Raw genomic sequence first — 11,871 nt, 5'->3', positions numbered from 1 at the left:
ATGTTAATAAAATAAGTACCTTATCATTTATGGAGCTGAATTTAATCGACTATATTTCTCTGAAATAATTAACGAAAACTTTCGATAATTGCACGCAAGTGCAAGCATGCGGTTGAATTCGGCCGTAAACCAACTCGTTATAACCGCCAAATTTCAGCATTAATCGACCCATCATATTTATATATATAATATATTTAAATTTCATATACAGCACTCCGGGCTAAACATAGTGTTTATTAATATTTATTAAGTGCTACATACAAAGAGAGAGAGAGAGAGAGAGAGAGAGAGAGAGAGTGAGAGAGAGAGAAAGAGAGAGAGAGAAAGAGAAAGAGAGGGAAAGAGAAATAGAAAGATCTTACGACACTACTCCATTGCTTTATGGTAATGATCTTCTGTTTAACGGAAGTTAGGAATTGTGGGAGAAAAGCGGTAAAGCACGCTTTCTTTCTTACCACGAGGGTGTTGACTGCTTCGTTGCGAGGCCGTCTCTCCCGTCAAGCATGTTGGTTTTATTTGACACGGCCACTGGCTATGCCATATTTAAGGTAAGATATAAGAATTAAATGAGATCAATATTGTGTAATACACGTTGCTTAACGTTTTTTGTGCATTTCTATGAACTAAAAGCCACATTACCTGGTCATCATTTAACATTGCCCTACATAACGTGATCCTTCCATGCCTTGTCCACGTGGTGACAAAATAAGGTCCTTTCGAAGTAATTATCTGTTAAATAAATCGACTAGAAATTTTTTTTTTTATATGTAATTTACAATTGATTTTATAATTTATTAATTTTAGTATTTTTCATTTTAAATTTTCTTAAATTAATTTCTCTGATCTTTGAAAAAAAAAAGTTATTTTTTTTATTTACTTGGACGATTCAAATCTTCCTCGTGCCTGTTCAAATTGTTGAAAATGTCTGAAAAGTAAAATTTTTTTCCTGATATTTTGTGATTAAAATAATTCCATCATTTTAATGTCATCACGTGTTTTATTTCTACCCTCTCCACGCGGACATCGGAGACTAAGATAAAGCCAGCACTTTAATTTTTAAACAAATAAATCATGAGCCCGACTAAATATTTATACGTGAAGACATGCATCAATTAATCCGGTCATGGGTTGTTTAAACTTACATCAGTTCCAAAATATCATCATCGAAGGCGTTCCAACCACGATCGTCTCGTCTTCTATCGAAGTCCTCCATTGATCAAAGTTGACCATCCATTTGCACAGGTACTTGCAGGCCTGGGCAAGACTTCTGTTGAGGAAGACTTAGTTGCATATACATGCAAATCTCCCCTCTACACTACCGGTGCAGCTTGTCACTGTCGTTGCGGACGACACAATGATCCAGAACAGATGCTGCAACACAGCTCGCCCGACTCTTTAACTGCTTCGCCAGTACATCACACTAGATCGATCGCAAAAAGTGGAAAGTTAAAGTTGATCTCCGATCTTCGGGATTTGAATCCAGTGTTTAGGGTTAGAAAAAATAACAAAGAATTTCTCTTTTATTGTGGTTTTACTTGCATTTCTCAATTTAATTGATTGTACTATCAAAAGTTTAGGTATCTAAAATAAATTTTTTGAATTGTTAAAAATGTAACTGAGTTAAATGAAATACTGTATGTATAGTTAAATTCCCGGTAATTTTTCAGATTAACACCCACACGATCTTCATTAGGGTTTGGGTTACGGAATTTCGTCCTGGTGCGGGTGTTAATCTGAAAAATTACCAAATTCCCTTGTGTTCTGTGTTCAGTCCCACTGCACGACGTCTTTAGGTGCCTATATAGTCCCAGGCTAGTCGATGTCTTGTGAATGAATTTGATAGACGGAACGTGTGGAAGTCCCTCGTAATATATGTATGTGAGTGTGCCTGTCGTCACCGCTTGACAACTGGATTTGGTTTGTTTACGTCTTCGTATCTAGCGGTTCGTCATAAGAACCGACTACCAGACTTGAAGAAATACGGACACTACTTAAATAGAGGTTCCGATGCATTTTCGAAACGATATGGAGGGGAGGTAATCTAGTTTTACCAAAACTACTGTTAAAGTTTTAGGATTAGTTTGTAGGGTAATGTGATGTCACAGTAGTTTTGGTGAAACCGTTACGTAGATGCGTCGGGACGGCTGTATTTAAGTAGTACCGAAATAAATATTTGAGTCGATCTGTTCAACTTACCCCCACGAGGTGCAAGGCGGTGCCCCAGTTTGTCCACAGTTCAGTGACTGAGAACGGCGATTGAATGCTCAGAAAGTCGATCCATGAAAGTTATTGGGAACCCAACTAAGCAGGAATTGATATTTTGAAGCATACAATAAACAGACGTCGAGAAATTTTCATTCTTTAACAATAATTACATGCTTAACATAGTACTTAATTATATGAAAGAGCTTTGTCAATATCGACCAAAATCAATTCACACCGTCTTGGGAGTAGATACATTCTTCTGAAGTAAAATGATTGAATGGTCGCAGTTAGAGCGCTTTTGCGATCGATTAATCAGATGTTAGACAAGAATACAATTTTTACTGCTGACAAAAATCTTCTGCCTGTCTTAAACGTTTTCATAGCCCTTGTTTCATATGTTCTGAATATAAGGCTTTCATTTCATACATCACAAGTTAACTCTGGTGGTTGAAAAAAATTGTATCATATATAACATGGACACCAAGGAAATATGTCCTATCTGTGTATCACATATGATACTTAGAACAAAGGATTAAAACTTGGTAGTTAATTCTTCGTGTTAAAATGGTAACTAGCACAGTGGACAGAGACAGTAAAAGCACCCCAGAAGCACAGGAAATTATGAAAGCATTAGAATTAGGGTAGGAGAAAAGATGGAAGAAAGATAGTAATTTTGATATAACTACTAAATATACTTTGCTTGGAGTTGGTAGGGGAGGAGAACCTTTGGGTAGAATTTTTTTTTTTTAGAATCATCTGTGAGATCTGTGTGCTAAATCAATAATCAGTTTTTAAATGTCCTCATAAAAAAGATTTTAAATGAGCCTTCTGAGGCAGTTGACATTACAAAAAAGTAATGACTACATTTTCAGTCAATTTTAATATTTGAGTGCAATATTGTTTTTTCTCTTTTCAGCTATTAGATGAGAGCAAATTATCAAAATCAGAAAATTTATTTCATGACTTTAAGACTTCTGATTCTGCAAACAAAATGTAAGTACAGCATCTCATCCTACTGAAATTAAAATATTTTCTCTATTTGATATGAAATTCAATTTGGTCTTTTCTATTGAACTAAAATTTGTAATGCTTGTTTCTGTATCCCAGTGTATAATTTGTTGTTTTTAATCAAGTCATACTTGGCTTATTGGAAATTTCTTTTTTTTTTGTAGATTAAAGTTAAAATATTTCCAGAAATTTGAAGATACAACTAAAGGTCTTGCTGGTAAGTTTATCTGCAATATCCTTTCCTCTTGAGAGGCCACTGCTACTACATTTTTTTTTTCAAGACAATAGGATGTGATTCAAGTGAGATTTGGTGGTTATTGCCAACGTGTCTTGGCAATTACATAGTCATTCAACCAACCTCAATGATAATGAGAGAAGTAGGAACTAAATTTTAAGACTGCTTCGTGGTTGTATTCTCTGACTGATTCTTTTCTAAAACTAATCACAATCATCTCTACTACCAATTACTGAGCTTGTGTTTCTCTTTTTAAACAAGTTAAATTCTGGTGGTGAGAATATCCCTTGTGAATTGAATTTGGTACATTATTGTGAATTAACTAAAAACAAAATCTCAATTTAAAATATCTCTTGTCATTCAGAATTATTTTAAAAAATTTCATTTCCTGCCCATTTCAATGAGTAAAAAAAAGTCTTGCATAAAAAACAATTTCAATTTTAATTGCTATATACCGTAGAAGAGTTTCTGCAGCTGTTGATTGTGATATTTCTCTTTCAGCAATTACTGCTTCTGTGGAAAGCAAGTTAGGCAGTGATTTAAAGAAATTTCTCAAGAAAACACTTGTGAAAGATGCCACAGAAGAATTGATTGTTGCTGATGCCAAAATTGGTAATCTCATCAAGGTAATTCTGACACTTGGAGATTAAAAGCTTTTGGTGTTGTTTTAGTTGATATTTCTCTATCCCTGATGTAATTTGGTAATGTCTGTTCTGTTATTAACTAATGTATTTTCTGATTTACCAAAAACCTTGTTGGGGGAAGAGTAGTAATTTCCACATTATTGACTACTGATTATCAAAAGAAGCCCATGATTCTTCAGAAATTCAATCTTTAAGTATCTTGGATAATTTTCCTGAGACTCTTTGGAGTAAATTTCTTCCTCTGATTCATCATATTGTTAAATAAATTTTTTCCTAAGAAGTTTAATTAAAACTATCATAACTAATTTTTTGTTTTGACAATGTAAACATCGCATCTTGTTTCTGTGCATTTAATTCATTGTTTTTGTTTTCTTTGCCCATAGGAAAAGTTTGATATCCCTTGTGTCTGCAATTCCAATGTTGTTGAATTGTTTAGATGCATTCGGATGCAAGCTGATAATTTACTGAGTGGTGTCACGAGCAAAGAGGTAACAGCTATGAATATAGGTTTAGCTCACAGGTAATTTATTTCTGTACACATTTGTAATATTTAAATCCAGTGGTGTAGTTTATAAATGGAAGTGCACATAGACTATTTTAGATTTAGTTATCTTAGTGGATCATTAATAAGATTCAAAATATGGAGTTGGGGGTCGATGAAGACAATGAACTTCTTCATTGATGAACCTAGCTCATTTTCCTACCGAGATAATGGCTTATTTTTAAAGACAGCAACTGTTTGATTTAAGACATTAGAATATTAACCCTTTAGCATTCAGATTTCTGTCAACTTTATGCTTATTTACTCACATTTAAAAAAAAATTAATCATGCATTACCTCAAAGCTTTGAGATTTCAATGACATGATTGTTTGTTTTTATAATGATACTGTAGGTCAGGTGTAAAAGGTCAGATCTGGCCAAATTGAAGATAAAACAGGTGGAATATTTTGGCTATGTCCTGTTTAACTGCTAAAGGGTTAATATTACTAAATATTTATAAAGATAAAAACTTGATTGTAGAATAACAAGATCAATATTGTGAGTAGCATTTATACTTAGAATACACTATGTTGCTGGTTCTTTGGTACAAAAAGTGGGTGTAATTGTCAATTTGTAGCATTTGTAGTGGTTAAAGCTCCATTTCCGTAATATAACAGTGTTATCCTGTTGGTATACACAACTAACTTGTCACATCTTCCATTCTGACAAAAATTTGACAGACATACTCATCAAGCTTGGCTTCTAAGTTCAAAGGTTTCGTAGGACCCACATCACCAATAAAATCCTATTTATATGTTTTAGGTATTTTATTAACTCAATCTTGTGAAAATTAATTGAAACTTAAACAGCCTACATAGAAATATCCATAAAAAGGTTAAAATCCTTGGTGTAGGTGATTCAATGACTTTGATCTGGAAATCCTTCAATGAAGAACATGTGGTTAGGAGATGCAGGCTTGGCTGTATGATTAAGAAGTTTGCTTCCCAGCCACATCATTTTGGATTCATTTCACTGAGACACTTTGGGCAAGTGTCTTCTACTGTAACCCCAGGCTAACCAAAACCTCATGCAAATTCCAGCATTGTTTACATTCCAAACATTAGCTTAATAATGACAGTTTTCCAAGTCCATTATCATCAGAATTAGTTGTAACAAAAGTAGTCTGTTTCAGTAGGAATATGAGACCAAAAAGGTTAGAGAAAAACAGAATATTTGGGCCCAAATATGGCCAGTTTAAATGCTATGTGACTTCTTCAGCGACTCTATATCCCACATCTTTTGTTCTGCTTATTCCATTTTTTAATTTTTTTTTATTTTCCATTTAATCCTTTCGATACCAAACCAGCTGAAACTGCCTCTGGCTTTATAGTACAAATGTCTTATTTTCATAACTTTTGAATTAAAATCTTCCACCAAACCGTAGTCCCAATTTATGTTCCTAACACTAACTTAACCCTTTCGTTACCAAACCGCCCAAAGCCGCCCGAAAAAAATTTTGTTTCATGTGACCAAGCCGCCCAAAGCCGCCCGTAATCACCTATTCATATTTAAATGAGAATATCCGAGCAAATCTCGTTAGTACATTCGTGAAAACACGTGATTATTTGTGTAAACAGTTCAGCTATAGTTTTGTACGATGATCAACGTGTTTTTTTAATTTTGTGAATTTTGTGAGATTTTTTTCCAAATTTGTTCCTGTTGTGTTTTCAAAATTTGTAATCCTGACAAAAGAATGGATACGAATTTTATTCTGTCAAGCAGCGAGTCAGAATTGGAAGGATTTTCTGTTGAAGACCTTGATAAATCTAACTCTGTAACCGAAAAAAAAAAAGCATGTGGTATTTGATAATGAATCTGAGGTTTCATTTTCCGAAAATGAAAGCAGTGAATCCGAGAGCTCCGATGATAGCGATAAAGAGAATGAATTAGTACCTGAATGGAGTGAAAATTTAAAAACTCCTTCTTTCAGTGATTTTTCTGAAGAAACTGGACCAAGTCACAGTCTTACCCAGGAGAGTATAGCTTTAGACTATTACTTTTTGCTTTTTCCGATGTAACTATTTGAATTGATTACGGCGGAAACAAACCGTTATGCTAAATGTAAACAAAGCGTAAAAAAGGATAGTTTGTGGTTTCCCATAAACTTGAATGAAATTAAAGCATATTTGCCATAAATATTATTATGGGCATTAGAAAATTACCTAGAATAACAAATTACTGGAGTAGTGATGAACCCTTTGGCGAAGAATATGTCTCAAGTATAATGACGAGGATACGGTTTTTAAAATTGACTCAATATCTACATGTAAGAGACACGAGCAGTACACCAGTACGTGGAAAACCAAACTTTGATCCCTTATTTAAAATAAGACTGTTCAAAGCACATATAAAACAGTTTATAGATGAGGATATGGTGGGCTATAAAGGCCGAGTGCGTTTTCGACAGTATATGCCAGGAAAGCGCACAAAATGGGGGATCAAAGTTTGGAAAAGATTTGTGAATCAAATACTGGGTACTGCTCTGGATTTTAATTTTATACTGGCAAAAGAGACAGTAATAAATCCAGTAATGTGCACAACTCTTCTATAATAATATTTTGTTGTATACCCAATTGAATATTAGCTTAACCCATTTTCTATAGCGATGTTTGAACAAAAATTAAAATAATTTTATATTTTGTTGAATTTACCTGTAATTAAAGTCACTTTGTGACAAAAGTTTTGGTATAGAATTGGTTGAGAACCTTTCGTTAAATTATCTTCCAAAAATCACATTAATATGTTGATAAATAAAAAAGTTAGAGTTGTTTAATGAAACCAGCCTAAATTTATGATTATGTTAGAAATTAATTGAAACACATAAGGGGTGTAATTTGGTTAGAAATATGGTAACGAAAGGGTTAATGATAACTAAGTTATTTTACTAAATTCTTAGTTATATTTAAAGTTAATTGAAAGAAACAGCAGCTCAAAATAAATACGGTAACGAAAGGGTTAATTATCCCTTCTTGTATTTTTCATTTGTAAGTTGTTACGCCAGAGTCTATGATGAAGGCAATAAACATATTTACCTTGATGAATCTGTTATTCGTCACTACCACTGAGACATTGGCTTAATACTTAAATAGAAATTTTTCCGAATTCTGATTGTGGGTTATATTTTGAGAAACAAGCATAACGAAAGGTTTTTCTTTTTACATGGTTATGAAGAAAGTTTTGTAACAAACTCGCAAATTAGCAGTCGTATGATCAGTTTGGTTGGATCTTTAGTTCTGGTTATTTTTTTTAATCTTGAAAAAATTTAAAATAATTGTTAAATGTTTTCTTATTGTATTGATTTTGAGATTCTCTGTTTCTTTCAATTAATTTTAAATATAACAGCATTTAGAAAAATAACTTAGTTATCATTAAGCTGATGTTCGGAACATAAATTGTGACTAAGCCTTGGAAGATTTTAATTCAAAACTTATGAAAACAAGTCATTTGTACTACAGAGTCAGAGGCGGTTTCAGCTGGGTTGGTATCAAAAGGGTTAATATCCTGACTTTGCAATGCTTGAAATTAATTTTTCTTAAATTACACAATACTAGAGATACATAAATTAAAATTATGTGTTGAGTAAAGATTAGACGTTTCCCTGGAGATGTATTTGCAATGGAGGTGTATTCCTATCTTGGTAGTTATTGTTTTAATTTTCGTTTGCAGCCTCTCAAGATATAAACTGAAGTTCAGTCCTGATAAAGTTGACACGATGATTGTTCAAGCAATTAGTAAGTAAATATTAAACCAGTGTGTTTTGACCATGACAAATGATCAAGTTGATAGTATTCTACTTAATATTAGTCTAGCATTTTTCATACCAACCTGTCCACAATCATCCTTGGTTCCACAATACAAACTTAGCATGTTAAAATTTTCCATCAAAATTCCTTATTTGATCCAGACCCCAGTTTATTTTACTAAATTCTTCATTAATTGCAAAATAATTAAAACAATGATATTTCAACAGAAATAATGGCACTAAAAATGTTAAACAATGCACTTAGACTTTTAGAAATTAGGTATATATGTAAAATTCTTAATTTTTTTAATAGTTAAATCTGTTTGATACTAATCTGAGATCACCCTTGGTTCTCCAATATAAACTTCCTAAGTGATCTAAGTTAAATTCTTCCCTTAATAATTTCATGTTAATTCCAGATTAATAATGACAAAGCTGTTTTATTAATTTTTTTCATTATTTTGAACATTTACTGGAACAAAGTGTTTAAATAGAATTATGGTAACAAAAAATTTAATAAGAATGGATGTGCTAATTGTTGATTTACATGTAGATTTTTTTGGAAATGTATATTTTGAAATTAATTATAGACTTTTTATATTTCTTGCAGCACTCCTTGATGATTTAGACAAAGAACTCAATAATTATGTAATGAGAGCTAAGGAATGGTATGGTTGGCATTTTCCAGAATTATCTAAAATAGTCCTAGATAATATTGCATTTGCTAAAGTTGTTGATTTAATGGGTAAGTTTTTTTCTTCTTGTGTGTTTTATGTAGTTTGTGATAACTTTGTTTCACTATTGTACTAGGTTTTGATTGCAATTCCTAATTTTTGTCCCTTTTAGGTGATAGGACCAATGCTGCAAATTTAGACTTTTCTTCCATTCTCCCTGAAGAGGTTGAAGAGGAACTGAAGGTAACAGCAGAAATATCAATGGGCACTGAAATAACAGATGAGGATATTAGAAATATTAAAGAGTTATGTAAACAGGTAGGTGAAGATTTTACTTTTTTGTTTAGGTGTGGCTATGTGGTTAAGAAATTAAGTTTATAATTATGTGGTTTCATATTTGATACCATTGTGCAACATCTGGGCAAATGCCTTCCACTATAGGTTTGAATTGAGCAAATAGAAACTGCAGAAGTCTGTTGGAAAGACCATTTATGTCCTTAGATGGTTGATGTGAAGGCACATAAGTTTAGAGTATTCAGTTCACAAATGTAAGCTTGTAAGTTTGATTCCTGGCTGTGTGTTCTGATCTTGAGCAAGCAACTTATATTTTACATTTTTCCAGTCTAGTAGTGATTGCAAATACAGTAGCAACTCTCAAAGTAGTAGCAGAGATCAACTACAGCTCAGAAAAAAAAAAAAGTTCTGCTATCATCATCACCACAAGTGTAAGAAGCTTCCCATTTCACATGTCTGGCTAAATATGCAAGTACTCACATATATCTATTCATTCTGTCTTGGGTACTCGTCCAGTACTTTGTGTCTCGGTTGAGATGAACTTACTGCAAGAAGAAAATAGAAATAACAGAAATGCTTGCCCTAAGCTAAAAGCAAGATTTAGGAAAATGCTATCTCTCACCATGACAAAAGTAAAAATAATACTGAGACGGCCTTTCTAGCATTGTATTGGAAACACTATGCTATATCACATCCAAAAAGACCCCCCCCCCAAAAAAAAACACCCAGTTATTACAATCAGTAAAAGTTCTTGCTGTTTGTAACCATGATGAAGCACCAAAAGCCAGTTTGAAAATGTCAATATTTAGCTGCAATGTATCAGCTACTCTGTCTGCATTTCGAGTATTGTTTTTTTTATTTCATTCTCTTTATTAATAATGGCCTTTTTTGTATTTCAGATCATAGAAATCTCTGAATATCGAGCGACATTGTTTGATTATTTAAAAAATCGCATGGTGGCAATTGCACCGAATCTTACAGTCCTTGTAGGTGAACATGTTGGTGCCAGATTGATAGCACATGCAGGTAGGTTGTTTTTGTCAAATTTGGGATTTATTGTTAAGCATTTAGTCTAGCCATATCAGGCCCAAATATTCTACATGCATTATGTTCAAAGAGGGTGGATCTGGTCTCTCATACCTACTTAATGTCATTCTAAAAACTAAATCACATTGTCTCAAAGCCTGAAGATAATGCATGATTAATGTAAAACAGTGTGAAGAAATAAGAATCACTCACATTTGATAAAGTAATATGAATGCTAAAGGGTAAAGGTGATTCAAGCCTTGACCAGTATATATTTTTTATCATGCAGTGTGTATCTTGGACCACCTTAACCAATGTGGTCTTATGATTCAATAGCATTAATTTATTGACCCTAGGACTTAATTGGTGATCCTGTCTGTACAAGTGCCACTTACAAAGCATCCAGACCACACTGTAAAGTGGTTGGCATTTGGAAGGGCATCCAGCTATAAAAACCTTGTCAAAACTGACCTTGCCTGTGCATGTGCCACATAAAAAGCACTACATTCACTCTGCTGGGTGGTTGGTGTTAGGAAGGGCATCCAGCTGTAAAGATCCTGCCAAAACAGTCACAGAATTGTGGTGCAGGCTTTCGCTTGGCTGGCTCATGTCAAACCATCCCACCTGTGTCAGCATGGAAAGCAGACATTAAACAATAATGATAATGGCTGCTATTTTTATTGGATTATTTTCATGAATCTGACTTCTATGTTGTCTTTCCAACAATGCAAGTCATATATAGCCTTATACAAATTTCGAGCACTAATATATTCTTTACAACTTAATAGAAGTTCATATTTAACCCTTTAGTGTTCATATTACTCTGACAAATATAAAGCTTATTTATTATTTTTGTGAATTAATCGTGTCTTATCTCATAGTTTTGAGATTTTGATGATGTTATTGTCTATATTTAGAATGACATTGTAAGAGTAGGTGTGAGAGATTAGATCTATCTCATCTGAACATAAAGCAGGAGGCCAGATGTGACCAGTTTAAATTGCTTAGTTTCATTTGAACATTCTTTAGCATCTAATTATGTAATGCTGCAAGAAGCTAGTGAGTTCTTGTTTTGAGATTGCAATGACTTTCTGACTGTGTTATAGTTGTTATTCTTTTCTACATTTACTTCAGGTTCTCTTCTAACCTTGGCAAAACATCCGTCCTCTACTGTACAGATATTAGGAGCTGAAAAAGCTTTATTTAAAGCAATTAAGTCGATGCATGATACCCCTAAATATGGACTTATCTATCATGCAGCACTTGTTTCACAGACAAATGCGAAGCTAAAAGGAAGGGTAAGTTATTTTATTGCATTTTGTATTAGGCACAGAAGATGGAAAGGGGTTGAAAATGAGCCAGATCAAACATATCTTTTTGAATATAAAGACTGCAGTAATCTCCTAATGTAGGTACAGGTCCTTGTGGGAAGTGGAATTCTTTAACAACAAACTAGTGTTTAACTGGCACTTTTAGTGACCCTGGATGTCGAACTTGGAAT

General features: G+C 33.4%; 1 protein-coding gene across 1 annotated transcript in view; it reads left to right on the top strand.

The window, feature by feature from the left end:
- Positions 1-431: 431 nt before the first annotated feature.
- The window catches only part of LOC106868126 (nucleolar protein 58), a 16,388-nt gene continuing 4,948 nt past the window's right edge, over positions 432-11,871 (top strand). The window contains exons 1-10 of the mRNA XM_014913260.3: positions 432-548; positions 3,122-3,198; positions 3,378-3,430; positions 3,950-4,074; positions 4,476-4,612; positions 8,301-8,365; positions 8,987-9,121; positions 9,223-9,368; positions 10,244-10,370; positions 11,505-11,668. Of these exons, the coding sequence (XP_014768746.1) occupies positions 504-548; positions 3,122-3,198; positions 3,378-3,430; positions 3,950-4,074; positions 4,476-4,612; positions 8,301-8,365; positions 8,987-9,121; positions 9,223-9,368; positions 10,244-10,370; positions 11,505-11,668 (1,074 nt within the window). The 5' untranslated portion in view covers positions 432-503. The remainder of the gene's footprint in view (positions 549-3,121; positions 3,199-3,377; positions 3,431-3,949; positions 4,075-4,475; positions 4,613-8,300; positions 8,366-8,986; positions 9,122-9,222; positions 9,369-10,243; positions 10,371-11,504; positions 11,669-11,871) is intronic.

The sequence above is a fragment of the Octopus bimaculoides genome, chromosome 1 (genome assembly GCF_046866305.1).
Source record: "Octopus bimaculoides isolate indiv1 chromosome 1, ASM4686630v1, whole genome shotgun sequence".
NCBI classification, from domain to species: Eukaryota; Metazoa; Mollusca; class Cephalopoda; order Octopoda; family Octopodidae; genus Octopus; species Octopus bimaculoides.
The sequence above is the reverse complement of the archived record's forward strand: the minus strand, read 5'-3'. Positions and strand labels throughout refer to the sequence as shown.